At 61.7% G+C, this 27,636-nt stretch overlaps 1 protein-coding gene across 2 annotated transcripts in view; it reads left to right on the top strand.

The window, feature by feature from the left end:
- Positions 1–27,636, top strand: part of ADAMTS7 (ADAM metallopeptidase with thrombospondin type 1 motif 7) — a 39,875-nt gene that overhangs the window by 6,149 nt on the left and 6,090 nt on the right. Inside the window, exons 2-18 of one of the 2 annotated variants that reach the window (XM_045067326.1) lie at positions 985–1,340; positions 2,814–2,979; positions 3,933–4,132; positions 8,208–8,291; positions 8,592–8,716; positions 9,398–9,547; positions 10,730–10,873; positions 19,910–20,054; positions 20,788–20,880; positions 21,077–21,222; positions 22,336–22,505; positions 22,689–22,822; positions 23,687–23,807; positions 24,812–25,056; positions 25,243–25,384; positions 26,935–27,061; positions 27,324–27,537. In XM_045067326.1, coding sequence (XP_044923261.1) covers positions 985–1,340; positions 2,814–2,979; positions 3,933–4,132; positions 8,208–8,291; positions 8,592–8,716; positions 9,398–9,547; positions 10,730–10,873; positions 19,910–20,054; positions 20,788–20,880; positions 21,077–21,222; positions 22,336–22,505; positions 22,689–22,822; positions 23,687–23,807; positions 24,812–25,056; positions 25,243–25,384; positions 26,935–27,061; positions 27,324–27,537 — 2,762 coding nt within the window. Of the gene's footprint in view, positions 1–984; positions 1,341–2,813; positions 2,980–3,902; positions 4,133–8,207; positions 8,292–8,591; positions 8,717–9,397; positions 9,548–10,729; positions 10,874–19,909; positions 20,055–20,787; positions 20,881–21,076; positions 21,223–22,335; positions 22,506–22,688; positions 22,823–23,686; positions 23,808–24,811; positions 25,057–25,242; positions 25,385–26,934; positions 27,062–27,323; positions 27,538–27,636 lie in introns of both variants that reach the window. The other variant, XM_045067325.1, reaches the window with a different exon arrangement.

Below are 27,636 nucleotides of genomic sequence, written 5' to 3'. Positions count from 1 at the left end.
TCTGCAAATTTTTTCCAGTCCTGGAACCTTCTCTCCAAATGAACTCTTGTGTGTAACAGAAATACAGCAGAGCCGCTCTGCTGGGGTCGGGAGGGGGGGCATGCATCTGGGTGGTCCTCCTCTGTCTCCCCATGCCAGGGGGCCTGGAGGCACATGCAGAACCCTCTGGCCCCTGAGAGTGCATTTTTAAATCCCCCAGGCTCTGCAGTCAACGTAGTAATCCTGATGGTCGGCAGGTGCAGTCAGCCGACCAGGCCTCTGAGGGTTGGGGGGGTTGGTTCATTGATTCCCACAAGAGCCCCCAGAGTACAAGCAGTGATTACCCCCATTCCACATAGTCACCCAGCATTTACTGAGCAACTACTTCTTTTAACGACCGGGAGCAATAAGACCCTCTTCGGGCGGGTAAAGTTCCAGCAAAGACTAAGGATTCTCGCCCTCCTGGGGTTTACCCGGGGAGAAAATTGACAAACAGAAACATAGTTGAAATGTGAAGCCACATGGTGTGTCCGAGGTGCTCTGGGGAAAATACCGCCGGGAAGGGGTCAGGGAGCAGCGGTGTGAAGATAAAGGGCTCAGGGGAGGCCTCAGTGAACCCCTGGAGCAGGACGTGACCCGGTGAAGGTTCTGGCCCGCGGAGCCCCACCGGCGGGGCAGCAGGTGTGAGGCCGCTGGGCCGAGTGGCAGGCGCTCGAGCAGGTCAGGGAGGTGCAGGATGGAGCAATAGCCTTGCCCCGGGCCGCTTCGGCCGCTGCCAGAACTTGGCCTTTTCCTGATAGGCGGCCAGGTCAGGGTGGGGGCCACGGCAGGGCAGGGCGCGGCGCTTGATCCATCGGTTTGGCCGCCTGGGGAGGGGCGGGGGCTCTTGGGGGGTTAGCGGGTAACCCGGGCAGAGAATTGGGCTGGGGAGGCGAGGTTCCGCCTGCGGTGGCGGCGGCACCGCGGCCCCTTCACTCCGGGTCGGCGCCGGCTTTCTCCCCGCAGGGCACGGCGTGGACGGCCGCGCGGCGCTGGACATCGTACACCCGGTGCGCGTGGACGCAGGGGGCTCCTTCCTGTCCTACGAGCTGTGGCCGCGCGCGCTGCGCAAGCGGGACGTGTCCGCGCGCCGCGCCGCGCCCACCTTCTACGAGCTGCAGTACCGGGGGCGCGAGCTGCGCTTCAACCTGACCACGAACCCGCACCTGCTGGCGCCCGGCTTCGTGAGCGAGACGCGGCGGCGCGGCGGCCTGGGGCGCACGCACATCCGCGCCCGCCTGCCTGCCTGCCACCTGCTCGGCGAGGTGCAGGACCCCGAGCTGGAGGGCGGCCTGGCGGCCATCAGCGCCTGCGACGGGCTGGTGAGTGCGCACCGCCCACCCACAGGTCGGACCTGGACCTTGGCGGGTGTTGTCCACCAGATGATGGTCCTCCCTCCTCCAGCCTGACTGCGAGCCGGAAGCACCGGCTGGCCTCCTTAACACGGCCTGCGATGGGTCGGGGTGGGTCTCCCAAGCTGGCATTTCCCGACCTTCCCCAGTGTGGAAGCTGCAGGGGCAGAGAGCCCCCTTTGAGAATCACTCACTGTGTAGACCGGGGAACTCTTCAAACTTCAAACAGCGCAGCCCTCCTTCCTCGGGAGCCTCCATTATGACTCTGTTACCCCTCGGATCCCTTTAGGGTGTTCTCCGGGTCAGACAGCCGCGGGCTCCCTCTCCTCTGGGGAGAGGGGGCCCCAGCCGGCCGCTCCCCGTGGAGGTGCTGCTGGCTAGGGCTGGGGGCTGCCGTTGCCTCCCACTGCCTCTCTGGGCAGCACAGGGACCCCTTCTGCTTCTGGGTGACCGGGCCTGCCCTCTGTGGGATGTGGGGGGGGTGTAGGGGGGGAACGTGTGTGCACTGTCAGCCGTCCACCTTCCCTCAGCTCCGAGGGCTCAGGGAAGCCGTGGGCTGGAGGACAGGGCCTAATGACGGACAGCCCGCAGCACAGCTGCAGGTCACGGGAGCCTGGGCCGGGCCTCCTTCAGCTCGTTAATCTCGTAGAAGCCGCCTCAGCTGAGCCTGCGGGCGAGGAGACCGGCTCGGAGGGCACTGCCCACAGCCGCCCGGTTACACACTCAAACCCAGTCTCCGGGGTGTGCTTTCTGGCCCTCGGGGCTCTCGGCCCTGCCCAGCCTGGGGGGGGGTTAGATATGGGGCCAAGGAGGGAGCTGCAGAGGTGAGAAAACCCTTCTCCCTGCTGGAGGCCTAGGCTTCCTCTGGAGGTGGTGGGCTGCCCGGACACTTCCCAACACCCCCTCCCCGGCCTCTCTGAATGCTGGCAGACGGGCACCCGGAGACACCCGCGCCTGCCCCCCTGCTCTGGCAGGCCCTGGGACCGGGGGCCAGGATGTCCTGGTGACAGCGCGCATCCCCGCGGCTGGGGCGTGGGCAGAGCTGCCGTGTGAGTGATTCCCTGCCTCGGGGAGACTGGGGTGCAGGCAGCCGCGAGAGGACACAATGGCTGGCAGCCGACAAGAGGAGGGTGGTCTGGGGGCCTGGCCGCTGACTCGAGAGGCCCCTCCGGGCCTGTGTGGAAGATGCCGTCTTAGATGTACCGCGGCCCCCGTTTCCTGCCCCTGACGGGTGAGGGGGGAGCATCCTCCTGACACCTGCGGCTTCTAAGCTCCACCTTGGGCTGAGTGTTGAAGGCCCAGAGGGAGGAAAGTGTGTGCATTTGGGGTCAGTCAGGAGTGCTGGGAGCGGTGTGGCCTCAGCCGGCAGGACGGGCCTCGGGGACGGGTGGGCAGAGCGCACAGTGCCACCCCTGTCCTGTGACTCTGGCCCTTCTTTCCCAGAAAGGTGTGTTCCAGCTCTCCAACGAGGACTACTTCATCGAGCCCCTCGAGGGTGTCCCAGCCCGGCCCGGCCACGCCCAGCCCCACGTGGTCTACAAGCGCCAGGCGCCAGAGAGGGAAAGCACGCCCGGCGACCCCATGGCTGCAGGCACCTGTGGGGTACAAGGTAGGTGCCTCTGCTGCTAGCTCTGGGGAGGGCCACGGGCCTGGAGGCCTGGAGGGCTTTTCTGGAAACCTCCCTTGCCCACACGTCCATGCTCAGCTCCCCTGAATCAAAAGGATGCAGACAGGCCAGCAGACATCACCGTAGCCTCTGCCTTCCGAAAGTCCCATGGGCCTGGGGCCTCTGCTGCCAGGCCTGCGCTTGCCCTGGGCTCCTCCCTCTCTGGTGCCTCCCCTCCTTGCTCACTGAAGCTCTGTTGGTTCCTCCCTGAGCAGCCAGCCCAGCAGTGCAGCTGGCCACCAGCCTCCTTCCCGTCCCCACTCCGCCCAGCCCACCATAGCCAACCTCGGTTCCTGGGCAGCTCCTTCTCTGCCCGGCGGCCACATCGCTGGCCAGTCGAGCCGCCCAGCAAGCGCTGCTGGGCTGTAGGGACTGCTTGGCTGGCCTGCCGGCCCTGGAGGCTGCCTCAGCTCAGGGCCTCCGCTCAGCGGAACGGGTACCCAGACTCACAGTCTTCCCGGCTTCACAGATGTGTGTCCTCTTCTCTGGGGCAGCCTGGGACAGGCGACCAGGTCTCTAGTGGGGATGGCCTCCCGGGTGGGCGTTGGGCCCGGGGGTCCCCTGCGCTGGGATCCACCCAGCCCCACGGACAGGGAGCGCCTGGGGACCAGGGGGGAGATGGGGACCCATATCTACCCTACCATCATGCCCTGAGGGCACCTTCTGAGGGCCTGCGGCTGATTCCTCTTTACTCCTCTGGGGAGCTGGGGTCAGGGGTGGAAAGTGACGGGCGCAGGGTCACACAGCACAGGCCCATGCAGAGCCACAGTGGGAGTCCAGGCCGCTAGCTCTGGGCCCGGCGCCATTCCTGCGGCCCTGGGGCGAGCTGCAGAGTAGAGGCCCTTATGATGCACACCCTGGGCCAGCCCCTGACCCCCAGCTCCTGGGGCCCACAGCATCGGCGGAGCCGGAGGCACGGCGGGAGCGCTGGGAGCAGCGGCAGGAGGGGCGGCGGCAGCCACGGCCGAGGCGGCTCCATCAGCGCTCGGTCAGCAGAGAGAAGTGGGTGGAGACCTTGGTGGTGGCCGACCCCAAAATGGTGGAGTACCACGGGCAGCCACAAGTCGAGAGCTACGTGCTGACTATCATGAACATGGTGAGCCTGCGCTGTGTGCGGTGCGCGATGCGCGGTGTTGGAGGCGCAGGACGGCCGGCCAGCTGGACCCCGGGTCTGGGCAGGAGGAGCGGCGTCCGGGCTCTGGAGTCCAGGCGGGCCGGGTGGGTGCGGGGGGCCACCAGGAGAAAGCGGGGCCCACGCTGGGCCTTTTGGGGGGGGCTGCTGCGCAGAGCAGGGGGAGTGGAGACGGGCGGGGGTTACAGCTGCTGTCCGCGACTACCTGGGGAGCGGTAGTCGTGTTGGTTCATTCACCCTGGTCTAAGCAGACCTTCCCGCTTTGTGCCGTGATCCTGGGGCACTGGGGACGTGGAAGCACCCAGTCAGGGTGGCCCCTGCCTGCAACACCAGCATTTGTGAGTGTGCGAAGGGTCTGTCCAGGGTTAGAGTCTGCCAGCTGCTGACCTCGGGCTACACCTGGCCTGCCGGAGCCTCAATTTGCTTATCTGTGACCTGGGCGTGATGATGGGAGCCGGGGCTGTCCCTGGGGCTCTGGGCTCCGCAGGCCAGTTGGGAAAAGGAGGCCGTGAGAGGGTGAGTGACCTGCTCAGGTCATGCTGCACACGAGGCAGGGCAGACCTGGATGGGAGCTGAGGCGTTCTGTCCCCGCCCTGCCCAGTGCCTGGTGGCTGGAGCGGGTGATTCCTGAACTGCGGGGTGCCAACCACCCCCTCCCTCCGGCCTCCCTGTGACAGGAAAGATCAGTGCCCCAGCCCTCGCAGGCCACCCAGGGGGCAGATGCCACGTGGCCCCCTCTCCTGGGTGAGCATGGTGTGCGCTCCGCGTGCCGGGGCCACAGTCGGCTGTGTCCTCTGCACTAGTCCCTTACCTCCCGCAGCCCCGAGACATCCAGCGTCTGGCCACCGCCTTCTAGAGGTGAGGCGGGGGTTCCAGGACAGGAGGGGCCTCTGGCCGTGGTCTCCGCGCCCCCACGGCTCCAGCCTCACCAGCAAGCTCAGCTCTGGGCCAGTTCCGGCCTGACGTGGCCGTCCTCAGGCTCCCTGCTCCTCATGCGGTGAGAGCCGCTGCCTTCCGCCTGGCAGGTCTGCCTTCCGGGAGACCTCAGAGCCCAGCCAAGCCTCCGTGCGGCCTCGTCTGCCCAGCACGGGGACGCCCTACAGGCCAGGGTTTGGGGGGACTGAACCCCAGGGGGAGGACGAGCAAGGCCAGGTTCTAAGGCCACAGGGTCATTGTCCCGTCTCAGGGCTTAGCCCGACAGAGGCCCAGGAGCTGGGCTGGAGCCCCCGGCTGTTCATTTCCCCTCATCCTTCCTGGGTGTTCCCCAAAGGCCAGGTGCTGGGCCCTCCAGGCTCCCTCATGGTGTCCCCTGGGGGATGGGTCAGCCATTTGGCCTGGGGCCTGGCCCCTTCCTGCCTCCCTGTCCAGGGGCACAGGACCCGTGCCTTCACTTTAGGAGCCCCGTCCTGGAGGAGGGGTTGGGGCTCTCATTCATCTGCTTTGGACCATATCAGGCTTTCCTGAGCCGGCAAGTCAGGCATGGGTCAGGATGGAGTGAGACTGCCCAGGAGCCTCACAGTGCTGCGTACCTGGGACATGGGGGCAGGGTGAGGACAGCCTCTGTCCCATGGTCACTGCCTTGCCTCAGGCTCACTCCCACTTTACGGGAGAGGGAACAAAGGTTCAGAGAGGTCACTGTTCACTGTCACATAGCTGATTACTGACCGAGCCAGGTCTGGAGCTCAGATCTGCCTGCCTCCAAAGCCCCACTCTGTCCTCTGCCCAGGGACAGGCAGCTGTGAGGCTGTGGTGGCCAGAGCTTGCTAGAAGGATGGGGGAACAGAGTGGTTGAGATGGGGAGAGCTCACCCCTTTTGTCCCTCTGGAGGACGTGCTCACTCACTGAATGCAGAAGCCCACGCATGGGAAACTCTGCTTCATTGTAACGTTTCTCAAAGAATGTTCCAGGGAGGACTTACTCCAAGAGACGATAATAAGTATTTTGTGAAAAAAGGTGGCACAGTTGGAGAAGTTTGGCAATAGAGGTTAACAAAAAGGAACACAACTCCTTTGCTGCAGAACTTCTCAGAGCCTTCAGAGCTAAAGTGCACTGAGAATCTCTAAAACCAGACAGATGGCATTTCCCAAAGCTAAGAAGTAAGAGCAGGGGCTCTGGGTCAAACGTGATTGTGATCCCTGATTTTCTTTTAAGATTTTATTTATTTATTTGACGAAAAGAGATCACAAGCAGGCGGAGAGGCAGGGGTGGGGGGTGGGGGGAAGCAGGCTTCCTGCTGAGCTGAGAGCCTGATGCGGGGCTCGATCCCAGGACTCTGGGATCATGATCTGAGCCGAAGGCAGAGGCTCTTACCCACTGAGCCACCCAGGCACCCCAACATTCAGTGGATATTTCTTTTCTTTTCTTTTTTTTTAAAAGATTTTATTTATTTATTTATTTGGCAGATAGAGATCACAAGTAGGCAGAGAGGCAGGCAGAGAGAGAGGAGGAAGCAGGCTCCCTGCTGAGCAGAGAGCCCGATGCGGGGCTCAATCCCAGGACCCTGGGATCATGACCTGAGCCGAAGGCAGAGGCTCTAACCCACTGAGCCACCCAGGCACCCCTCAGCAGATACTTCTTGAGTGCTCATCGTAGGTCAGGCTCTGGATGGGTCGCTGGGATGTCAGGGGGCCCCTGCAGACATGGCCCGCGTGGAGCTCGGGTCTGGCCGGGGAGTGTGATGTTCTTGAAACCGTCATCCTGAGGAACATGCAGGTCAGCAGAGGGGCTGCTAGGAAAGATGAGTTCACGGGGCTTTGGAGCGTTGGGTGGAAAGAAGGCTCCGGCAGATGTGCTGGAGGGGGAGGGCTGGAGAGATGAGACGGGTGTTCCAGGTGAGGGCACAGCGTCTGTCAATGTAGGGACGCTCACGGGATTCTTGGAGTGAGCCAGGTGGGTCGGAACCAGGCAGTGGGGACAAGAGAGGTGGTGAGCGAGTGGGTCAGGGCTGGGACTTGGTCCTCGCACAGTGGACGGGAAGCCCCGCTTATGGCTTTAAGCAAGGGCACAATGTGGTTGGACTTGAGTTTTGGCGGCAGGGGGCTGCGAGGCTGTAGGTGGGCAGGGTGCGTGGGGACACTGCTGAGAGGCCTCCACAGCCAGCCAGGCAGGAGGTGCTGGCCCCTTGGCCTGGGCAGTGGCCTTGGGGGTGGATGCAGGGCAGCTGGAGGGGGCAGAAGGGGTTGCCCCGGTGGGGTGGCACACAGGGCTCCCAGGCTTCCAGCCCGTGTGCCGAGGTGCACATGTGGTGCTACTTGTCCAACCCGTCCCTAACCTTGGGTTCTCAAAGTGCAATTCGTCCCCGTTATCAGGGCCTACGGCATCCTTCTGAAGCGTGTGTTTTGTCCATTCCTGTCTGAATGTTGTATCTCTGGATGGACTTACTAGAAGCCCCCCATAACCCCCTGTCCTGCCATCTCCACCACCAGCAACCTGACGCCTGCCTGGTCCTGGGCCAGCCCCTTCCTCGTGCTGAGGGAGCCTCACAGAGAAGCTAGCTTTCCCTGCCCCTCGATGCACCTGCCGTCTTTGGGGTGGCCTTCTCTCCCGGGACCAAGTGGGGAGCTCCGTGTAGCCACGGGGTCTCGGACACAGGCACGTCTGCCCTGCGGGACGGCAGGCCAGTGGGGAGACCCCGGGGGCTGTGCCTGCCCCACCCCTTCTCTCCGCTCTGCTCAGGTCTCCTGTCTCATGGGAGGGCTCAGTCCTGGGATGCTGGTCTGGTGTCCCCCAGGGCAGGAGGAGGCGGTCGAGCTGCCCCAGTGAAGAGAGCAGGCAAGCAGGACCCTGGGATGGGCCGAGAAGCCCGTATTTGAGCTGTGAGGCAGGGAAGCCGATCCCATGCCGGTGCTCAGGGCCGGCTGGGGCCTGGGAGGGGGTTACACGTGGACTCTGCTGGTGCTGGGTTGGGGACATGTGGGGACACGGTGTGCTGTGTGTGCAGCCTGTGTGTGGGTGGGGCTGTGCACACCTCTGCGTGGGTTGCTGGTGGCTGTCTATACCTTCTATCCAGGGTGACAGCCCAACCCCATCTCTCGGGCAGGTGGCTGGCCTGTTTCACGACCCCAGCATCGGGAACCCCATCCACATCACCATCGTGCGCCTGATCCTGCTGGAGGATGAGGAGGTGAGAGGTCACGGGCCCCAGGCTGCCCCGTCCCCTGAGCCGCCCTGTGCAGAAGGGCACCAGGAGCCAGCTCAGCCCAGGCGGGGCCCCTTTCAACCCCCAGTCCCTGGCCGGCCCTCTTTCCGGTCCCCTGGGATGTGCCTGCGGGAGGGGTGGTCAGATGGGAGCTGGGACAGAGCCCACAGGCTCGGCTGTTATGCACCCCCCACTCTGTCCTCTGTCCTGCGTCCCCACGGGGGAGCATGGGACCTGGCCCTCTGGGCTTGGGGAGGCACCAGTGGCCGCTCTCTGTGCCCCCAGGAAGACCTGAAGGTCACACACCACGCAGACAACACCCTGAGGAGCTTCTGCCGGTGGCAGAAGAGCATCAACATGAAAGGGGACGCGCACCCGCAGCACCATGACACGGCCGTCCTGCTGACCAGGTGCCGGGGGCGGGGGCTGCCTCGGAGCCGCGGAGGGCGGCTGGAGACCGGTTCCGTCACTGTTCCGCGAGACCTTTCTATACTGAGACGATGCGGGACGCCCTACACCGGCGCCCCTTCCCTGGGGCTCGTGTCTACGCCCCTGTCCCTTCCCCGGTGCTCCCAGCGCAAGCCCACGACCAGGGCACCGACCCTGGTTCTGTCCACAAACCCGTTCACACGTCCCCGGCCGGTCATCACGGGCACGTGTGCTTTACGCACTTTGATCCCACGTGGGAGTCCCCGTGTCCACCCCTGCGGTCTGCAGACAGGGTGGTTCTGTTGGAAGGAGCCCCCTGCCCCCTGTTGGACAGCCAAGGCTGCCCTGGCCGCCAGCCCCCCCCCCCGACCTTGGACAAATGCAAAGGGGTCAGAGGTGGGTCAGTCGGGGTCTCCCTCTGCTGGGTCCCAGCAGTGCCTTGGCACCCTCCTGGGGACAGGAACCAAAATCCTGCTGGGCTGCGCCCCAGGCGCCAACCGGTGTCCATGTGCCTGAGGGCCCTGCCCCGGGCGTGGCTGCGGTGCTCGTGGGCTGTCCGGGTGGGAGGGGACAGCCGCCCTCCTCGCTCGCTCGCTCTAGGCTCAGCTGGGCCTGGTGCAGGGCCAGGTCAGCCTGAGGGCGGCTTCCCTCTGCACCCGCAGGAAGGACCTGTGTGTAGCCATGAACCAGCCCTGTGGGACGCTGGGCCTGGCCCATGTGGCGGGTATGTGCCAGCCGCTCTACAGCTGCAGCATCAGCGAGGACACTGGGCTGCCGCTGGCCTTCACCGTGGCCCACGAGCTCGGACACAGGTACGCCGCCTGCTCGGCCCCCCAGCTCCCCTCACTGCCCCTGGGGCACCGGGTCCCAGCTAGGGGGTCTGTCCTGGCCTGGCCATGCACTGCCCCTGCCCCGTCCCCACAGCCAGGCTGCTCTCCCGTCCGGTGGGGAGAGGTCCACCCAGGTCCCCCGGGGCCAGCTCAGGGAGAGTCCCGTGTGAGGTGGGGTTGATGTGGCCGGGACGTCGGCACGGGTCTGCAGCTGCCCCTCCACGGTGCTCTCCTTGCTCGCATTCCGACTCTTGGTCCCGCCACATGTGTATTCCCGGTTGCCCTGTGATCCCGGGCAAGTGCTCTGCCCTCTCCCGGCCTTTGTGCGCGCCCTGCTGGTCGAGCGGGTCGGATCCAGGGTGATGCTCACGGTTCCGGCCAGCTGGCCTGTCCACATGAGGCTCTAGGGTTAAGGGTGGTCCACGCGCTCAGCCGGCCGTGCGAGGGGGTCCGGCTGTTCGATGGGGCCGCGCCTCAGGCCGCTGCTCCGATGAGGGTGGCCCACAGCCAGGTCTGCCGCCCAGAGGTTTGGGGGTTCATGGTTTACTTGCTCGGGCTCCTTGAGGGACAGCATGCAGGGTCTCGAAGATGCCCGTGGTGCTAGAAAGAGCACGGTGCCCTGGACCTGCCGTTCCCTGGCTGCGTTCCCTCGGCCGGGCCCCAAGCCTCTTTGAGCACCCCCCCGGCCACTCTGAGGGCTGAGCGAGATGGAGTCTCTGCCAGGGCATAGCACGGCACCCGGCACGTCCTAAGTGCCAAGCCAACATAGTCTTCTTGGCTCCATCCCAAGGATGGCGTCCTGAGAACCTTTCTGTCGTAGGGCAGCTCAGACGCCCCTATTCCGGCGCACAGCCGCAGGCCGAGGACGAAGTCCAGGGGTGCTGGGCGCCAGGGAGGGAGCGGGGGCTGCCCTCCCGGCCGTGCCTCCCACCGGCCAGTACCCGCAGGTGCTGTCATGCTCAGGCAGGTGTCCCTGGAGGAGGGCTCGGGGAGCACAGCTGTCCCACCCCCACTGTAGGTCAGGGAGGCAGAGGCTCCCAGAGGGGTTGACCTTCCAGAGGCTGCACAACCGTCTGATGGGTTCACCCCGTGCAGGCGGGAGGGAAGGGTCGGGCAGGCGCTCTCCCACGGCTCACCTGCCCCGCGGCCTCCGCTCTCACGCAGCTTCGGCATTCAGCATGATGGAAACGGCAATGACTGCGAGCCCGTTGGGAAACAGCCTTTCATCATGTCTTCACAGCTCCTGTACGACACCGTCCCCCTCACCTGGTCCCAATGCAGCCGCGAGTACATCACCCGATTCCTGGAGTAAGCCCCACGGGGGGTCGGAGGGGGGCGGCCTGAGCTGCGTTCCGGTGCCGGATGGAGGGTGGCCCAGAAAGGCAGCCAGTAGAGCTGGGGGCCGGCAGGTGGAGCTGGGCACGGGTCTCAGCCTCCCCCGGGGCTGGAAGGAGAGGCCGTCTGAGCTGGGTCTGACAGAAACAGCTGACACACATGGAGAAGGGAGAGCAGTGGTGTCTGCGTGGGGTGCGGGGGCTGGCATACAAGGGACCTGAGGGCTGTCGGGAAGGCCGGGGGAGAGTAGGGACTCAGGGACCATGGGTCCAGGATGGGGATGCGATCCTTGGGTTTGGGATGGGAAGGAAGCCAGACAGGGCACAGACCTAGCCACGTGGCCAGTGGAGTCCAGGGAAAAGTGCCGTTTCAAGTTTTTAAAGTTCAAAGTGCCGAAACTTAAAAGTTTTTCCTTTCTTTCACGTCCCCTAAATTTTGTTTATTTGCTATTTAATGTTCTAAACAAAGAAAAACTTAAAAATTTAAATTATTAGCATACATCTTACTGTTGACCTTTATTTTGTGCAGTGCTAACTCTAAGTGCTAGCGTAAGAGCATCGACCTGCCCCCATCCGCTTCTGCCTCCTCGCTTCCACTGTGTGCTTGGCTGAGACGGGGAAGTAGGACCAGTAACAAGGGACAGCACAGCTTCTGGTGTTTCGTGTTTCTTGACACGTCACTGCCTTTTTTCTGCATTTGGAGCAAGTTCTGGTTCCAGGGGACAGTGTGGCCTCTGCCCCCTGTTCCAGTGTAGACTGGGTACTTTCTGGGCCTGTCCTAACATTATCCTGTGGGGTCATCCTGCTACCAACTTTAGAGGGGATGCTTCTTTGTTCTGCTGGAGCACATCACCAAGTAGCTTTCTGAGAAAAGGTGTGTGGAGGTGAGGGGTTTGAAGGAGTTCCTTCTTTCCTGACCCCTGATTGGTAGTTGGATTTGATATCAGCTTCGAGCCAGAAGTCACCCGCCCTCAGTCTTTCAAAGAATTTTTCCCATCATCCTCTGGCTCCTAACGTTGCTGCTGAGAAGGCTCTTTCCAGTCTTATTCCCAGGCCTCTGTCGTGACCTCCTAAAACATCTGGAAGCTTTTCTTTCTCTTTTTCTCTTATGATGATTGGAAGTTTTGCAGTCGTGCCTTGATCTGTTTTTGTCTTGGAGGGTTCTTGTTAGATGCCTTTTTTTTGGTTGTTTTTGGTTTTAATTCCAGTGTGGTTGATGCGCAGTGTAATACTAATTTCAGGTGTACGATTTAGTAATTCGACACATGCATCCACCACCGGGCGCTTACCACGACAAGTGCCCTCCTTAATCCCCATCACCTGTCTCCCCCGTGACCCCCCATCTCCCCTCTGGTGACCAGCAGCTTTTCCTCTAGAGTTCAGTCTGTTTCTTGGTCTGCCTCCTTCTCTTTCTTTATCCTTTTTGTTCATCTGTTTTGTTTCTTAAATTCCGCATGTGAGTGAAATCACATGTTGTTTTGTCTTTCTTTTATTCCGCTTAGCATAATACCCTCCAGTCCCATTCACATCATTGCAAATGGCAAGATTTTGTTCTTTTTGATGGCTGCGTAATATTCCTCTCTGTGTGTGTGTGTGTGTGTGTGTGTGTGTGTACACACGCACCACATCTTCTTTACCCATTCATCTGTCAAGCAGCTCTGGGGCTGCTCCCATATTTTGGCCATTGTAAGATAACGCTACAATAAACAGGGGTGCACGTATCCCTTCAAATTAGTATTTTTGTATCTTTGGTTAAATACTTTAGTGCAATTGCTGGGTCGTAGGGTAGCTCTATATTTAACTTTTTGAGGTACCTCCATCTGTTTTCCAGAATGGCCGCCCCAGCTTGCATTCCCACCAACAGTGTAGGAGGGCTCCCCTTTCTCTGCGTCCTTGCCAACACCTATTGTTTCCTGGCGTGTTGATTTTAGCCATTCTGACTGGTGTGAGGTAGGACCTCACTGTGGCTGTAAATTGCATTTCCCTGATGGTGAGTGATGCCGAGTGTCTTTTCTTGTGTCGGTTGGCCATCTAGATGTCTCCTTTGGGGAAATGTCTGTTCGTCTCCTGCCCATTTTTAGTTGGATTATTTGTTTTGCGTGTTGGGTTGTATCAGTTCTTTCTATATCTTGGATACTAATCCTTTATTAGATATGTTGTGGGTGAATACCTTCTCCTGTTCCATAGGTTGCCTTTTAGTTTTGTTGATTGTTTCCTTCACTGTGCAGAAACTTTTTATCTTGATGCAGTCCCAATAGTTTACTTTTGCTTTTGTTTCCCTTGCTGGAGACAGAGCTAGGAAAAAGTTGCTATGGCTAACATCAGAGAAACTACTGCCTGTGCTCTCTTTTAGGATTTTTATCATTTCATGTCTCATGTTTAGGTCCTTAATCCATTTTCAGTTTATTTTCATGTATGGTGTAAGAAAGTGGTCTCGTTTCATTGTTCTGCATGTGGCTGTGCCGTGTTCCCAGCACCATTTGTTGAAGAGACTGTCTTTTTTCCATTGGATATTCTTTCCTGCTTTGTCGAAGATTAACTGACCGTGTGACTGTGGGTTTGTTTCTAGGCTTTCTGTCCTGTTCTATTGATCTATGTGTCTCTTTTTATGCCAAGATCACAGTTTTGATTTCTATAGCTTTGTAGTATATCTTGAAGTCGGAATTGGGATGCCTCCAGCTTGGCTTTTCTTTTTTAAGCTCGCTTTGGCTATTTGAGGTCTTTGTGGTTCCAACCAAATTGTTTGTTCTAATACTGTGGAAAATGCTGTTGGTGTTTTGATCGGGGTTGCATTAGATCTGTAGATTGCTTTGGGAAGTGTGGACATTGCAATAATTTTTGTTCTTCTAACCCATGGGCATGGAATGTTTTTCCATTTCTTTGTGATGTCTTCAATATTTTGTAGTTTTCATAGTACAGATCTTTTTCCTCTTCAGTTAAGTTTATTCCTAGGTACTTTGTTATTTTTGGTGCAATTATAAATGGGATTTTCTTCCTAGTTTCTCTTTTGCTGCTTCACTGTTAGTGTGGAGAGATGCAATTGATTTCTGTATGTTGAGTCTGTATCTTGGGATTTCATTTTTCGGTTGAGTCTTGACGGTTTTCTATATGTAGTATCATATTCTACTTCTTTACCAATTTGGATGGCATTTATTTATTTGTTTATCTATTTATTTAGTCTGACTGCTGTGGCTAGGACTTCCAGTACTATGTTTTGTGAATGTGGTGAGTGAGTGTGGACATTTTTGTCTTCTTCCTGATCTTAGAGGAAAAGCTCTCAGTGTTTTATCGTTGAGTGTGATGTTGGCTGTGGATTTCTCATATGTGGCCTTAATCATGTTGAGGTTCACTCCCTCTCATCTGAATCTGCGTTGTTGAGGGTTTTTATCATGAATGGATGTTGAACTTTGTCAGATGGGTTTTCTGTGTCTTTTGAAATGACCACATGGTTTTTATCCTTTCTCTTACTCATGTATCACATTGATCAGTGTGTGAACCTTGCAACCCCGGAATAAATCCCACTTGATCAGGGTGAGTGATTTTTTAAGTGTTTTATTGGATCCAGATTGCTGGTGTTTTATTTACTTTATTTTATTTTATTTATTTTAAAGATTTTTATTTTATTTATTGGACAGACAGAGATCACAAGTAGGCAGAGGGGCAGGCAGAGAGAGGGAGAAGCAGACTCCCTGCTGAGCAGAGAGCCTGATGTGGGGCTCGATCCCATGACCCTGGGATCATGACCTGAGCCGAAGGCAGAGGCTTTAACCCACTGAGCCCCCCAGGTGCCCCGGGATTGCTGGTATTTTATTGAGAATTTTTGCATCTATGTTCATCAGGGATCTTGGCCTGTAATTCTCTATTTTAGTGGGGTCTTTGTCTGGTTTTGGCCCGGGAATGCTGGCCTCAAAATGAATTTGGAAGTTTCCTTTCTTTTCTGTTTTTTAGAATCGTTTGTGAAGAACAGGTATTAACTCTAATTTAAGCGTTGGCGGAATTCATCTGGGAAGCCATCTGGTCCTAGACTGTGGTTTGTCGGGAGTTTTTTGTTTTTTAAAGATTTTATTTATTTATCAGTCAGAGAGAGCGAGCGAGCAAGCACAGGCAGAGTGGCAGGCAGAGGCAGAGGGGAAGCAGGCTCCCCGCCGAGCAGGACGCTGGGATCATGACCTGAGCCAAAGGCGGCTGCTTGACCCACTGAGCCACCCAGGCGTCCCTGTTGGGAGTTTTGATGACTGTTTCATTGCTGGGATTGGTCTGTTTAAATTTTCTGTTTCTTTCTCATTTCTTTTTGGGAAGTTTTTATGTTTCCAGGAATTTATCCGTCTCTTCCATGTTGTTCAGTGTGTCGAATTGGAGTTTTTCTGAATTACAACCCTTTGCATTTCTGTGCTGCCCGTCGCTCCTTCTCATCTTTCGTCTCTGGTTTCGAGTCCTCTCTCTCCTGTCTCCGTCTCTCTCTCTGTCTCTCTGTCTTTGTTTTGATGAGTCCAGCTAAAGATACACCAATCTCGTGGACCTTTTCATTCAACCAGCTCCTGGTTCCATTGATCTGTTCTGGTTGTTGGTTTCTACCTCATTTATTTCCGCCCTGATCACTGTCCTTCCTTCCTTCCGGCTGGTTTGGGGTCTTGTCTGTTCCTCTTTTCCTGGCTCCCTCACAGGTAAGGTGGTTGGGTCATCTCCGTGAGACTTTTCTTGCTTCTTTAGACCTGGTGGATGCTTTTTCCCGTAAAGGTCCTGTCTTTTCTGAAAATGTTCCTGTGTTATTTGATCATTTGTATTTTCCCCTTTTGGAACCCTCGACGTTCAGCTGTCCTCACATCCTTTACATGTTTTCTATGGTTTTTCTCTCGGTTTTCTGGAGGACATCCTGTGTTCACCCTCGGTTAAGTTTTCTCCGCGATACTTTGAACCTGTTGTACTTCCTTATTCGCGAAATCCCCGTGTTCGCTGCTGCCCGCTGTCGGGGCTGCCTCGCTTCTCTCTGAGGTCATTCCTTCCGTGGGCTCAGCTCTTCTCTTCCACGGCCTGCGATATCTTTCTTTCCTTGGTTTAGTTTTATAGATTTATTTAATAAATTTTGTTTTATTTATTTGTTTGACTGAGAGAGGACACAGCGAGAGAGCGGGGGAGGGAGCAGCAGAGCCAAGCAGGGAGCCCGATGCGGGGCTCGATCCCAGGACGCTGGGATCATGACCTGAGCCGAAGGCAGACGCCTAATGACGGAGCCACCCGGGCATCCCCTTTCCTTAATTTAAAAAACCATTTCATATTAAAGGGGTTAAGCCAGTTCAGCTTCCTCTCGTGCCCGGGAGGCGGCCCTGGGATACCAGCTGGCAGGCCTCCGGGCCCAGCAGGCTTCTGGACTTGGTGCGGACGGAGCGGCCGGGGTGGGGCTGTGTCTTCGGGAGCAGCACTGAGGGAGAACCCCCCAGAAAAGGAGTGGTTCTGTTTCCCCTGAGATACTCTCCTCTTGTCCCGGGAGCTGTGAGTCCGGCCGTAGCATTCTGGCACCAGGTGGGGAAGGGCCTTGTTGGTTTCCTGTCCTTCCCTGTGTGAACTCACACATGTCCCCTTCTCTGTAGGTCCCTCTGTAGGTCCCCGAGGGCCAGATCCCCCGGGTCAGCCTCTTCAGAGAGTAACCCCGGCGCTCTGCAGGCAGGGCGGCGGCCATCACCTGGCCATAGGGGTGCGGGAGTGGAGGTGGGGTCTGATGTCTCCTGTCCCCAGCCCAGGCCTCCGTGGCTCCCTGGGCCCTAAGCCTGAGCCCGTGTCGGGTTCTGCTCCCGGCTGGTCTCTCCAGCAGGCCTCGGCCTCCGACTCTCACCAGCCCCAGCTCTGCCCTCGCTCACATCGGCTTTCCGCGTCCTGAATTTCGCTGACATCTGTCCTATGTCCTTGTCACCGCCCCCTCGCCTTGTGTCCTTGCTCATTTATTCTTCTGCTGTCATCCTGGGGGGGGGGGCGTGTGGAGCTCCCTCTGCCATGTTTTTCTAGAAGTCCCTCACTGTGGGTTTACGTGGGGACAAGAGCGTGTCCCCTGTGGGTGTGAGCAGGGACTCTGGCCTCTGCAGCGGAGGGATGGCTGCGGGGCGGCTGGGCTGAGGGTTAGGGCCTGGACTCTGGCCTTGGCTCTTGCCCGCGTTGGCAGACACGGCCCATGGGGCTCCTGACGGGCCTGCCTCGCGGAGGCTGCTAGCGTCCGGCCTGTCGCCAACCCCGTGGTTCATGTTCGGTGCTGGTGCCTCTCACCACGACTTCTACGCAGCCTGATAAGACAGGTCTGAACCCGCGTGGTAGCCGGGCAAGGAGAGCAGGCCTGGAAAAAGTCCCAAGGGCGTGTCTCCTGTCCCCCCTCCCCCTGCGAGGAGAGTCTCCCCCACAACACCCCCAGGGCCTGTTCCCAGCTGTCCCCACCCAGGGAGCCGCCCAGCACCCTGCGGGCAGGACACACACGCACACACAGACACACACGGGGTCTCTGTGCTCTTTGCTGGAATGTATGAGGGCCTTGGCTCGGGGCCTGGGGCGAGGGCGGGAAGATCAGGCCAGAGCCTGAGCCTGCTGGGGCCTTTGGGAGGTTGGTGGGGGGAGGGGGGAGCACGGACAGGAAGGGCACCAAGAGGGGCCGTGTGAGGGCAAAGGCCAGAGAGAGGCAAGCCTGTGTGGACGGTGCTTTCCCGCCCCTCCACCCTGGAGGGCCAGGAAAGGGCCAAGGAAAGGGGGTCCCAGAGGGAGGGGTGCTGCCAGCCTGTCCTCCGTCTCCCTGCTGGAGTTGGACGGGCTTCACCCAGTAGGGTCTGGACGAGTGAGAGCCGCATGGACTCTGGGGCCGGGCAGTGTTCCCTGGGCCTGGGGAGGCTCAGAGGCCCTCGCAGGCTGCCTGGCTTTCCCTAGCAGACCGGAGCTCCCCGGCCCCCCTGTAGACAGCTGTGGGCATGTGTCCGCGTGAGGGGCCTGGCGGGGAGCCGGCCGGAGGAAGGAAGGGCTGGCGGCCGCTGCCCGTGTGACTTTCCCGGGTAGATGCTGCTATTTATACCTCTGTAGCTCGGGCTCCCTCGGGCAGCCTCGGCCTCTGGAGATGAGGTCCCCCAGGGAGCGGGACGGGTGGCCCAAGGCTGCACGGCGGAGCATGGGACGGGGGGGTGCCGACTCCCCATCAGCACTTGGGCCTGAATATGGCCCTGATTTTGGTGGCGGGTCCCGCGTGGGTCCCCAGGGCTCCCGACCCCTCACACACATGTAGGATAGCTACTCCGGCCGCCCGGCCCACAGCACAAGACACATGGCAAGTTCCAGCCAGGAGACAAAGGCCAGACTGGGGCTGCTGCGGGGACGTATGGGACCCCGAGCTGGAGGAGCCCCTAGCCTGGGCCTGAGTCAGAGGGGTGGGCCAGCCCTCCTAGCCCAGTGTCTTGAATTGCAGGAAAGAAGGAGCCCCAGGGCCAGGCTGACCCTGCCCCCCACGCCCCTAGCTGACACTTTGCCCCAAAGGCCAGGCCAGTGGTCAGAACGGGCCTTTCTCAGCCAGGGCTCTGCTGCCATGGTTTCGAACTTGCACTGGGGTGAAGCATTTGAGGTCAGGCGTGTGGGTGGAGGGGAGGGGGCCTGCCCTGGTGCCGCCTGGCGAGTGGGTGTGTGAGGCCACTGGCAGCTTGAGCCAGCATCGGAGCCTGACCTCCAGGGCCTGGGGGTGACCCAGGGCAGGGGACGCTGTGCTTCAGGCCCTGCGTGTGTGTAGAGAGGGAACAGGTGTTTGAGGAGCGACCAAGAAGCTGGCCGGTGATCACTGGGGGGCAGAGGCCTGGGTTCCCTTGCTACTCAATTTGCCAACACTCAGTCTGGTTTCCACCAGCACGGGTGGTCCAGGTGGTCTGGGGAGGGGTCGCCAGGGTCCTCCGATGGGTCTAATCTCAGAGGCTGTGTTCTTGGCCGCTCCAGGTGGAGCTTGGGCCTCAGGAAACCCCACAGACACCCACACTACCCTAGCCCCCACAGCTCCCCTCTGAAACTTGGAACTCCGGGATCCCAGAGGCTCCCTGCCCCGGCTTCCTCATATCTTTCAACGGCCCCGCCGTCCCGTGGTGTGTCCTCTGTGCTTGTCAGAGCCCAGTACCTGTCACCTCTGCCCTTCTGACCCTAACCAGGATCCTCTGCTTAGCTGGTCCTCCGCCTGCTACCAGCCACCCTAAGCACCCCAGACTGGAAAACTGGAGGGTTTCTGCCGACCCTCCCCTGCCTGGCTGGGGTGTCCTTGCCGCCTGGGCTGGCTAGCTACCCAACCTCAGCTCTCACCAGCCGCTGTTGCCCTGAGGGAGGTCCGGGGACACTTCTCTGACTCCTGCAGGACAGCAGTGGCCGTAGGGGCGTGGCCAGGGCCGTGGGATGGACACTGGGCCCCAGAGCCAACAGCTTTGCCCAAGGGGCCCCGAGATGGGTCTGAGCCTGCCTGGGATGCCCTCTGCGGGGCCCTTCTGCCTCCGTGCGCCCTGCCTGCTGATGTGGGTCCCCTGCCAGGGAGGGCTGGAAGAGGGCAGACAGGGCTTTCCCTGGCCCAGTGGGCTGTCACCCCCCACGGACACCCGAGACCTCAGCCTGGGGTGGGGCGGACAGGGGTGGCTGCTGTATCAGCTGCCAGCTGATGCTCTCCAGATCCCAGAGTGAGGGGACCCCGGCCCCAGGCTGCGGGGTGGCGGCTACAGGAGCTCCGGGCAGGGCCAGGGGCTGCCTGGGCAGGAGAGTTTCTGCAGGAGGGCGCGCAGAGCAGGCAAGGGAGCAGCTCGTGCAGATGTGTGACCCTGGGGAGTGGGGCTCGTTGCTCAGAGGCCAGAGGGCCTGGAGGTCGAGGGGAGGGAACGGGAGCACCCTGAATGCTAGTTTGGGGATCGGAGGACGGGCTGCAGTGAGCAAGGACGGTTGGTGCTCTGTGCCCTCCCTCCCCTCAGAGGCCTCCCCTGTGGGTCTCTCAGGCTGCCCCCCCTCGCCCTGTGCTGTGCCCTCTCTGCAGTCGAGGGTGGGGCCTGTGCTTGGACGACTCCCCCAGCAAGGATATCATCGACTTCCCTTCCGTGCCACCCGGGGTCCTCTACGATGTGGGCCACCAGTGCCGCCTCCAGTACGGGGCCTACTCCACTTTCTGTGACGACATGGATGTGAGTGTGGGGTGCGCACAGGGCGGGGGGCTGCCTCCCCAGCCTGCAGTGTGCGCTGGTTTGGGCTCGTCCCCTTATGGGGTGCATGGGAGACACCACGGGCTGTGGGATCCACTGCAGCTTGCGTGGCACAGACCCAGGTCCGATTTCTGGGTGGACCCTTTGTGGACTGTGGCTTTGGGCAAGCCCCTCACCTCCCAGGGCTGCGTTATAAAGGGCAAAACAAAAGCTCTGCTGCGTGGCCCCGGGGAAGATCGCCTGAAGTGAAGGCCATCACCCTGTAAAAGAGTACCCAGGCTTGTTGGGAGGGGTCTTTCTGGCGAGTGGGCGGGGCTGGAAGAGGTGTGGGTGGAGCTGGTACGAGTGGGTGGGGCTAGTTATGAGTGGGCGGGGCCGGGAGAGGCATGGGTGGAGTTGGTGTGAGTGGGCAGGACTGGGAGGTGAAGGTCTGGGGTGAGTGAGGGGTTAATTGTGAGTGGGCGGGGCTGGAAGGGCTGTGGGTGGAGTTGTTATAAGTGGGTGGGGCTAGGAGGTGTGTGGGTGGAGCTGGTATGAGTGGGCAGGGCTGGAGATGCTCTGAGCTGCAAACCCCAGGGCTGGGCACGCCAGGACGGCAGGGTTGGGAGAAGATGGGAGGGGCCCACTGGGAGTCCCATCCTCAGCCCCACCCCCTTGCCACCCCCAGAGGCCCCAGGCAGGGGTGAGAGTATGGCCTGTGTTGTCTTCCTTGCAGAATGTGTGCCACACTCTGTGGTGTTCTGTGGGGACCACCTGTCACTCCAAGCTGGATGCGGCCGTGGATGGTACCAGGTGTGGGGAGAACAAGGTAGGGGTGCTGCAGCCCCCGCCGGCGTGGTGGGTGCGTGGGGAGAGGCCCGGTTCCCGTCAGGGTCTCCATCCCGTTTAACTCCCAGGGAGTTCCTGGGTGCTGGGAGACTGGGAGGGGGCCCCTGACTCCTCCATCCTGCCGGGGCGGGGATGACTGGTGGCCCCGGTGCTGTTTCCACCCCCGTCTGTCTCAGTGGTGTCTGAACGGGGAGTGCGTGCCCGTCAGCTTCCGGCCCGAGGCTGTGGACGGCGGCTGGTCCGGCTGGAGCGCCTGGTCGGTCTGCTCGCGGAGCTGCGGCATGGGTGTGCAGAGTGCTGAGCGGCAGTGCACGCAACCTGTGTGAGTGCGGGGCTGGGGACACCAGGGGCGGGTGGGATGGGGTGCCCTGAGCAGAGTCAGCCCCAGCCTCCTGCGCTCCGGAGTGTCCCCACAGAGACCACGTCTAGAGTATCCAGGGCCACCTTGGGTCACTCAGAGGGCATCGCGGAGGCAGCAGAGTCCCGGTGCTGGCCACAGTGCAGAGGGGAGCGGCAAGGCCCAGCAGCTCAGGAACTGGCTGGAGGGAGGTTAGACCCTGGACCTTAGAGGGATCAGGGTTCAAATCCCCTGTCTACCCCTCCTCTGGGTCTCAGTTTCCAGGGAAACCGTACTCTGGGGTGACTGCAGCAGGCAGCCCCAGCAGAGCTAAAGCACGAAAACCCCAACTGGTCAGTGGGAAGGGCATAGTAAGGACTCACATCACACGTGCCTGTGGTCTGAGACCAGAGGGGACAGCAATGTGCCCTGGGACAAGTGACTTCATCTCTCTGGGCCTCAGTTTCCCCACCTATAAAGGGTGATCTGAAGAATCAGGAGAGGCTGAGCCAGTGGTAGTGCGAACCGAGGAGCTCCCTGGCTCCTTCGGACGAGCCCTCTTGGCGAGGCTGCCCTTCCTGGTGCGGGACTCAGAGCCGGCCCGGTCTCGGCATCCTGGCCTGGGCTGGGTTGGGGGCAGCCACCCTGGCCCAGATGAGGGTGGGGTTCAGGTGCTGTGCTTGCGGGGGCTACCAGGAAGGAGTCTGCAGCCACGGGGGATCCTTGGGACCCTGGGTCTCCTGGGCCAGAGATGGGGTGCTGGCCCCTCCCCAGCTCGTCCCAGGCTCCCGCCAGTGCTCTGCATGGGCAGCACTGTCCCCGTTTGACAGGCGAGCAGACTGCAGCCCAGACAGGGCCGAAGACATGCCCAGGGGCGCACTACAGGGTGGGGGCAGAGGCAGCTTCTGGCAGCCCCGGTTCCCCCCGCAATCTTGTAGGTCCTCACATGCAGGGAGAGGGTCTGGGCCAGAGCCGGGGGCGGCGGGCGTTGGGAGTCCCCGGAATCCCCAGAGTCAGCCTGAGGGCTTGCTCCTGGATCCAGGTACACCGTCGGTGCTCACTATATGCTCCCTCGGCCCCACCTGGCTCTCCCCACAGGCCCAAATACAAAGGCAAGTACTGCGTGGGCGAGCGGAAGCGCTTCCGCCTGTGCGGCCTGCAGGCCTGCCCGCCCGGCCACCCCTCCTTCCGCCAGGTGCAGTGCAGCCGCTTCGACGCCATGCCTTACAAGGGCCGGCTGTACACGTGGGTGCCCGTGGTCAATGACGGTGAGTCCTGCTGCCCACGGGCCACAGCAGCCCCGGGGGGCCGGGTCCTGGGGGCCCGAGGTCACCCACCCCAGTGCGGGGCCCCACTCCTCCGCGATCAGCCTGGCTGAGAGCCAGCCACCCCAGGGCCTCCCTGACTCCCGCCTTGGTTGTCCCTCATGTGTCCTCTGCTTGGGGCCCCAGTGAACCCCTGTGAGCTGCACTGCCGCCCGTCCAACGAGTACTTTGCTGTGAAGCTGCGGGACGCTGTGGTCGACGGCACCCCCTGCTACCCGGGCCAGCCTGGCCACGACCTCTGCATCAACGGCATCTGCAAGGTGTGCCTGAGCTGGAAGAGCGTTTCCCCCACCAGCCCCCAGTGGGTTCCCCCCAACCTCCCCTGCGCCGGGTTCCCTGCTGGCCCCGCCCCTCCCCAGACTGTGCTATGGGCTTCCCAGCTCTGCCATCCCATCAGCAGAGACCCCACCCCTGCTGGCGCCGAGGCCCCAGCCTCTGCACCACGGACCTTCTCACCACCCCCTGCCCCCGTCCACCGTCCCTGGCCTGTACTGCGCAACCCCCGCCGGGAAGCTGGTCCCCAGCCATGGCCCCGTGCCCTTCTGCATCCATGACCCCAGGCAGCGGGTCTCTCTGTCCTAGAAAGGCAGCCCATTCCTGCCTCCATATCACGGGCCGCTGCAGGGACCTGCGGGGCTCGGGCTGGCTGAGTGCGTCAGTGTTTGCTGGCGACACGGCCTCTTCTTTCCAGCACCAGCAGTGGCCTGTCCTGCTCACCTGTGTCCCTCTCTCCCTGCTGTCCCTGCCTTGCAGCCCCTGGGGTTGGGGAGCAGCAGGGAGGTGCTCGCCCAGGGCCTTCGACATTGATCCCTGCTTCTGGGAGACTCGCGTCCACCCTGGGTGGACGTCCCTGGGTGCCCGTGCCCTGCCTGCTCTCTATTCACAAAACGTGCCCTCCTGTGCTACATGCCCCTCAGCGTGGCTTTACAGCCGGGACGGACCTCCCCGATTCTCACTGGGGAAACACCCTCAGGGAGGCAAAGGGTCCCGCCTGAGGCCAGAGGGCACGACCGGTGGGCAGGTCTTGTGAGGAGGCCCCTCCTCCCCGCTCTGGCAGACCCGGCAGCTGGAGCCGGGCCCGGGGCTGGCGGCCAGCACGAGGGCCTCCCTCCCGTGTATTCCAGAATGTGGGCTGTGACTTCAAGATCGACTCCAGGGCCGTCGAGGACCGCTGTGGCGTGTGTCACGGCAACGGCTCCACCTGTCACACTGTGAGCAGGACCTTCGAGGAGTCTGAGGGCCTGGGTACGGGCTGACGCCCCTGGTGGGGGGAGCTCCTAGGTTGGTGTCCCCTCCTTGGCCCCTGGGGTTCCCACCCAGCCTAGAGATGAGAAGCAGGGAAGCCGCCCAGGCTGGTCCTGGCAGTTGTTGGGGCGCCTTGGCCCTGATGCAGAACTGTCTTCAGAGGGCGTCCTCCTGCCTGGGGACCCCGGGTTGGCTGATTGGGGTGATTACGGATGGCCCCAGGCCTTTCAGAGGGCTCCTCCCTTCTGGGGAGGCTTCAGAGACCCCCAGCACCACTCCCACACCCCCAGTTCTGTTTCACAGACACTGCTTGAGTGCCTACTGTGTGCTAGGTGAGGAGGGCACAGAAGCGAGGAGCTCGCAGTCTGAGGAGTGGCCGAAGCGTTTAGTGCACAGCATTCAGTTTAGGCTGAGAGCGCTGTGGAAGGAGGTCCTGACCGGGGGCATCCTCAGGGACTTCCTGGTGGAGGTGGCAGGTTAGCTGAATCACAAAAGGCTCAGGGGAGGTGGGAGAGGTGTTGCACTGGGAAGGAAGAGCCGGAGGCGCATCTCTCTCCAGGACCGTGAAGGGGTGCTGTGGGCTCTGAGTGCCGGGCCAGGACACCCAGCCGCAGCCCACAGAGTCCAAGGCATGTTACCTCGTTCCTTGGGCCTCAGTCTCCCCATCTGTCAGACGGGGGTGACGGCGGTACCCGTGCCCTAGGGGGAAGCATGTGCAGTCTGCGAAAGGACAGTGAGGCTGGCAGCGAGGACAGTGTCCAGGGGAAGGGCCAGGCTGGTGGCACGGACCGCAGCCCGGTGTCCAGGAGGGGATGAACGCGTGGGTCCCAGTGGCAGGACTTCAGGGGCCTTCGGAGGTTTGCTAGGTGACCTAGGACAGAGGGATGCCTCTGCCTTTTGTGGATCTCAGAATCTTGAGCTCTTGGTGGAATCAGCAGCCTGGGGGGCCGGGAAGAGAGGGGACGACCACGCCCCTTACCCTCGGCACCGCGCCTGGCCCACAGGCTACGTGGATGTGGGGCTGATCCCGGCCGGTGCCCGTGAGATCCGCATCGAGGAGGTGGCGGAGGCCGCCAACTTCCTGGCCCTACGCGGCGAGGACCCCGAGAAGTACTTCCTGAACGGCGGCTGGACCATCCAGTGGGCCGGCATCTACCGGGTGGCCGGCACCACCTTCACGTACGAGCGCATCGGCAACTGGGAGAACCTCACATCCGCCGGCCCCACCCTCGAGCCCGTCTGGATCCAGGTGCCTGCCGCCTGGGACTCGATGGGGGAACAGGGGCGGGGCCTGAGGGGTCCAGCCCATCCCCCTCCCCGCCGGGCCAGGCAGGCCGCCTGGCCGCTCAGAGTAGTTGGGCTCGGCTCCTTGGGGATGGCGTGCGGGTGGGTGGGGGGACGCCTGGTGCTCATGGCCCTCGCCTGCCGCCCCCAGCTGCTGTTCCAGGAGCGCAACCCTGGGGTGCGCTACGAGTACACCATCCAACGGGAGGCGGACGGCCCTGGCCAGGTCGAGCCGCCCAAGTTCTCCTGGAGCTACGGGCCCTGGACCCAGTGCACAGTCACCTGCGGCACAGGTGAGGACGGGTCGGCCCGGGGTCTCTGGGCAGCGGGACCGGCTTCCGCCTCCAGCTCAGTGCTGGTTGGCGAGCGCCCACGGACTGGAACGCCGGCCCCCGGACCCCCGCAGCCCCGCGTCTGGAGTGGGGCTGCTGAGAGCCGCTTCTCACGGGCCTGCCGGGGATGGGGCAAGGCCGGCCCCGTGCTGATGCAGCCCCCAGAGCGGCCGCGGCCGGCCCACCCTTTGCTCTCCCCCGACGGGCCTCCCGCCTGTGTCTCTGCCCCGTGCCAGAGACCCGACCCACGGCCCCCGTGAGTGTGGGCCCCGGGCCTCCCCCAGCTCTTGCGGCAGACAGGCTGCCGCCCCAGGCACCCCCACTGCCCCTCAGTGTCCGGGGAGCTTGGCGTCGGGAATCCAGGACAGACAACTGAGCGTTCCCAAAAGCGCTCGTTTGATGATAAAATGAACACTGCCCCCCCCCCCAAACCCTGGCGCAAATCTTCAAAAGCCGTTGGAAGGCTCTTGCGCCACATAAGCATCCCTAAACTTACAACCATGAAAACAAATCCACTGGACACACTAGACGCCGGGGCCTTGCTCGTGGAGTGGTGGCGGCGGTCGGGGGTGCGTGCTGAGCTGTGAGTGCGGTCCCTGGCCCTGGCTGACTGGAGCAGCTCAGGCCCCGGGGCGTGGTCCAAGCCGGCAGGATGGCCTGGGGTGCCCTTAAGGACCCAGGAGCTTCCTCCTGTCAGGGAGTCCCCCTCACACCTGCAGAGATGGCTCTCTCCTGGCCTCTTGTGCTCCAGGCAGGAAGGAGGGGCCTGGGGTTAACCCCCATGGGGGGACTTGTGCCCTCTTCTCCCTGGAAGGACTGTGCCCCAGACCTCCCTCGGTGCACGGGCACTACAGCAGGGGCCCACGGTTACCTTGCACAGCAGAATTATGTTAGGGAGGAGTGGGTGGGAGGTGGGAGGCTCAGGCTGAGGAGATCCACTCTCCTGGGCTGTGAGGGAAGCAGGAATGAAGGCAGAGCCTGCTAGAGGGGGTCCTGCTGCCAGAGATGGTGTGGGGGTGCGTGGGAAGGTGAGCGGCACAGCCGTGCAAAGACCCAGAGGCAGGTGGTGGCAGGGACTGTGGGGCTGGAGAGGAATGTCTGTCTGCTGGAGGGGAGGAGAGGTCTGATGAGTTTCCTTGCGGCTCCCCCTTTTCTGAGCACGGACCCTGCTGGGAGGGAGGCGCTCAGGCAGGGGTTGGGTTTGCAGGACCCCATGATGTCCTCCCTCGCTGGCGGCTTCGAGGCAGGTATTACTGTTACAGACAAAGACGCTGAGGTTCAGAGAGGCCCAGGGAGCTGCCCAAGGCCTCCCAGCTCGGAAACCAGGGGGCTGGCCACCGTCCCCTGAGCCTGCACACTCTGCTCCCCCTCCAGGGCCAGAGGTGAAGGCCAGGAGGACTTGCTCTGGGAGTGACTAGCAGAGTGGGTGTGGGCTTGTGTTGGGGTGCAGGGCAGTTCAGGTGGGGGGCACCCTCGGTGCCAGGCTGAGGCTGAGCCCCCGTGACCCCCAGGTGTGCAAAGGCAAAGCGTGCACTGCACCGAGCGACAGGCGGGGCCCGTGGACGAGAGACACTGTGACCCCCTGAGCCGGCCCGACGACAGGCAGCAGAAGTGCAATGAGGAGCCCTGCCCAGCCCGGTGAGCCGGGCCCCCACTGCCCCCTCTCCTGGGGACCCCAGCGGAGCACAGGGAACAGGGCAAGGCCTCTCTTCCCAAGCCCTGGGGGTGATTGCCCCCGCCCCGCCCGGCCTTCCCAGGACATCCCAGGTGTTGTGTGTGGGGGGGGCTCAGATGGGCTCGGGACTTGCCCGGCTCCCCCAGGGGTGAGAGGGGGAGGAACACGGGGGGCTGCGCCCTGAGCCGTGGGGACCCCGACGCTGACAGCCCGGGTGCCCGGCAGGTGGTGGGCAGGGGAGTGGCAGCAGTGCTCCAGCTCCTGCGGCCCCGGGGGCCTCTCCCGCCGCGCTGTGCTCTGCATCCAGAGTGTGGGGCTGGACGAGCAGAGTGCCCTGGAGCCGCCCGCCTGCGCCCACCTCCCCCAGCCACCTGCCGAGACCCCTTGCAACCGCCACGTGCCCTGTCCGGCCACCTGGGCCGTGGGGGACTGGTCTCAGGTGAGCATCAGCACGGGAGGGCCCCAGCTCCGCCATCGGGCTTGGGCTCTGGGCAGGTGGAGGCCGTCTTCAGGGGGCCCTGACCTCGAGGCCCCCACG

The sequence above is a fragment of the Mustela putorius genome, unplaced genomic scaffold, assembly GCF_011764305.1.
Source record: "Mustela putorius furo isolate JIRA1106 unplaced genomic scaffold, ASM1176430v1.1 tig00003875_pilon_pilon_pilon, whole genome shotgun sequence".
Taxonomy (NCBI): Eukaryota; Metazoa; Chordata; class Mammalia; order Carnivora; family Mustelidae; genus Mustela; species Mustela putorius.
Note: the sequence above shows the minus strand (reverse complement) of the source record. Positions and strands in the feature narration are given on the sequence as shown.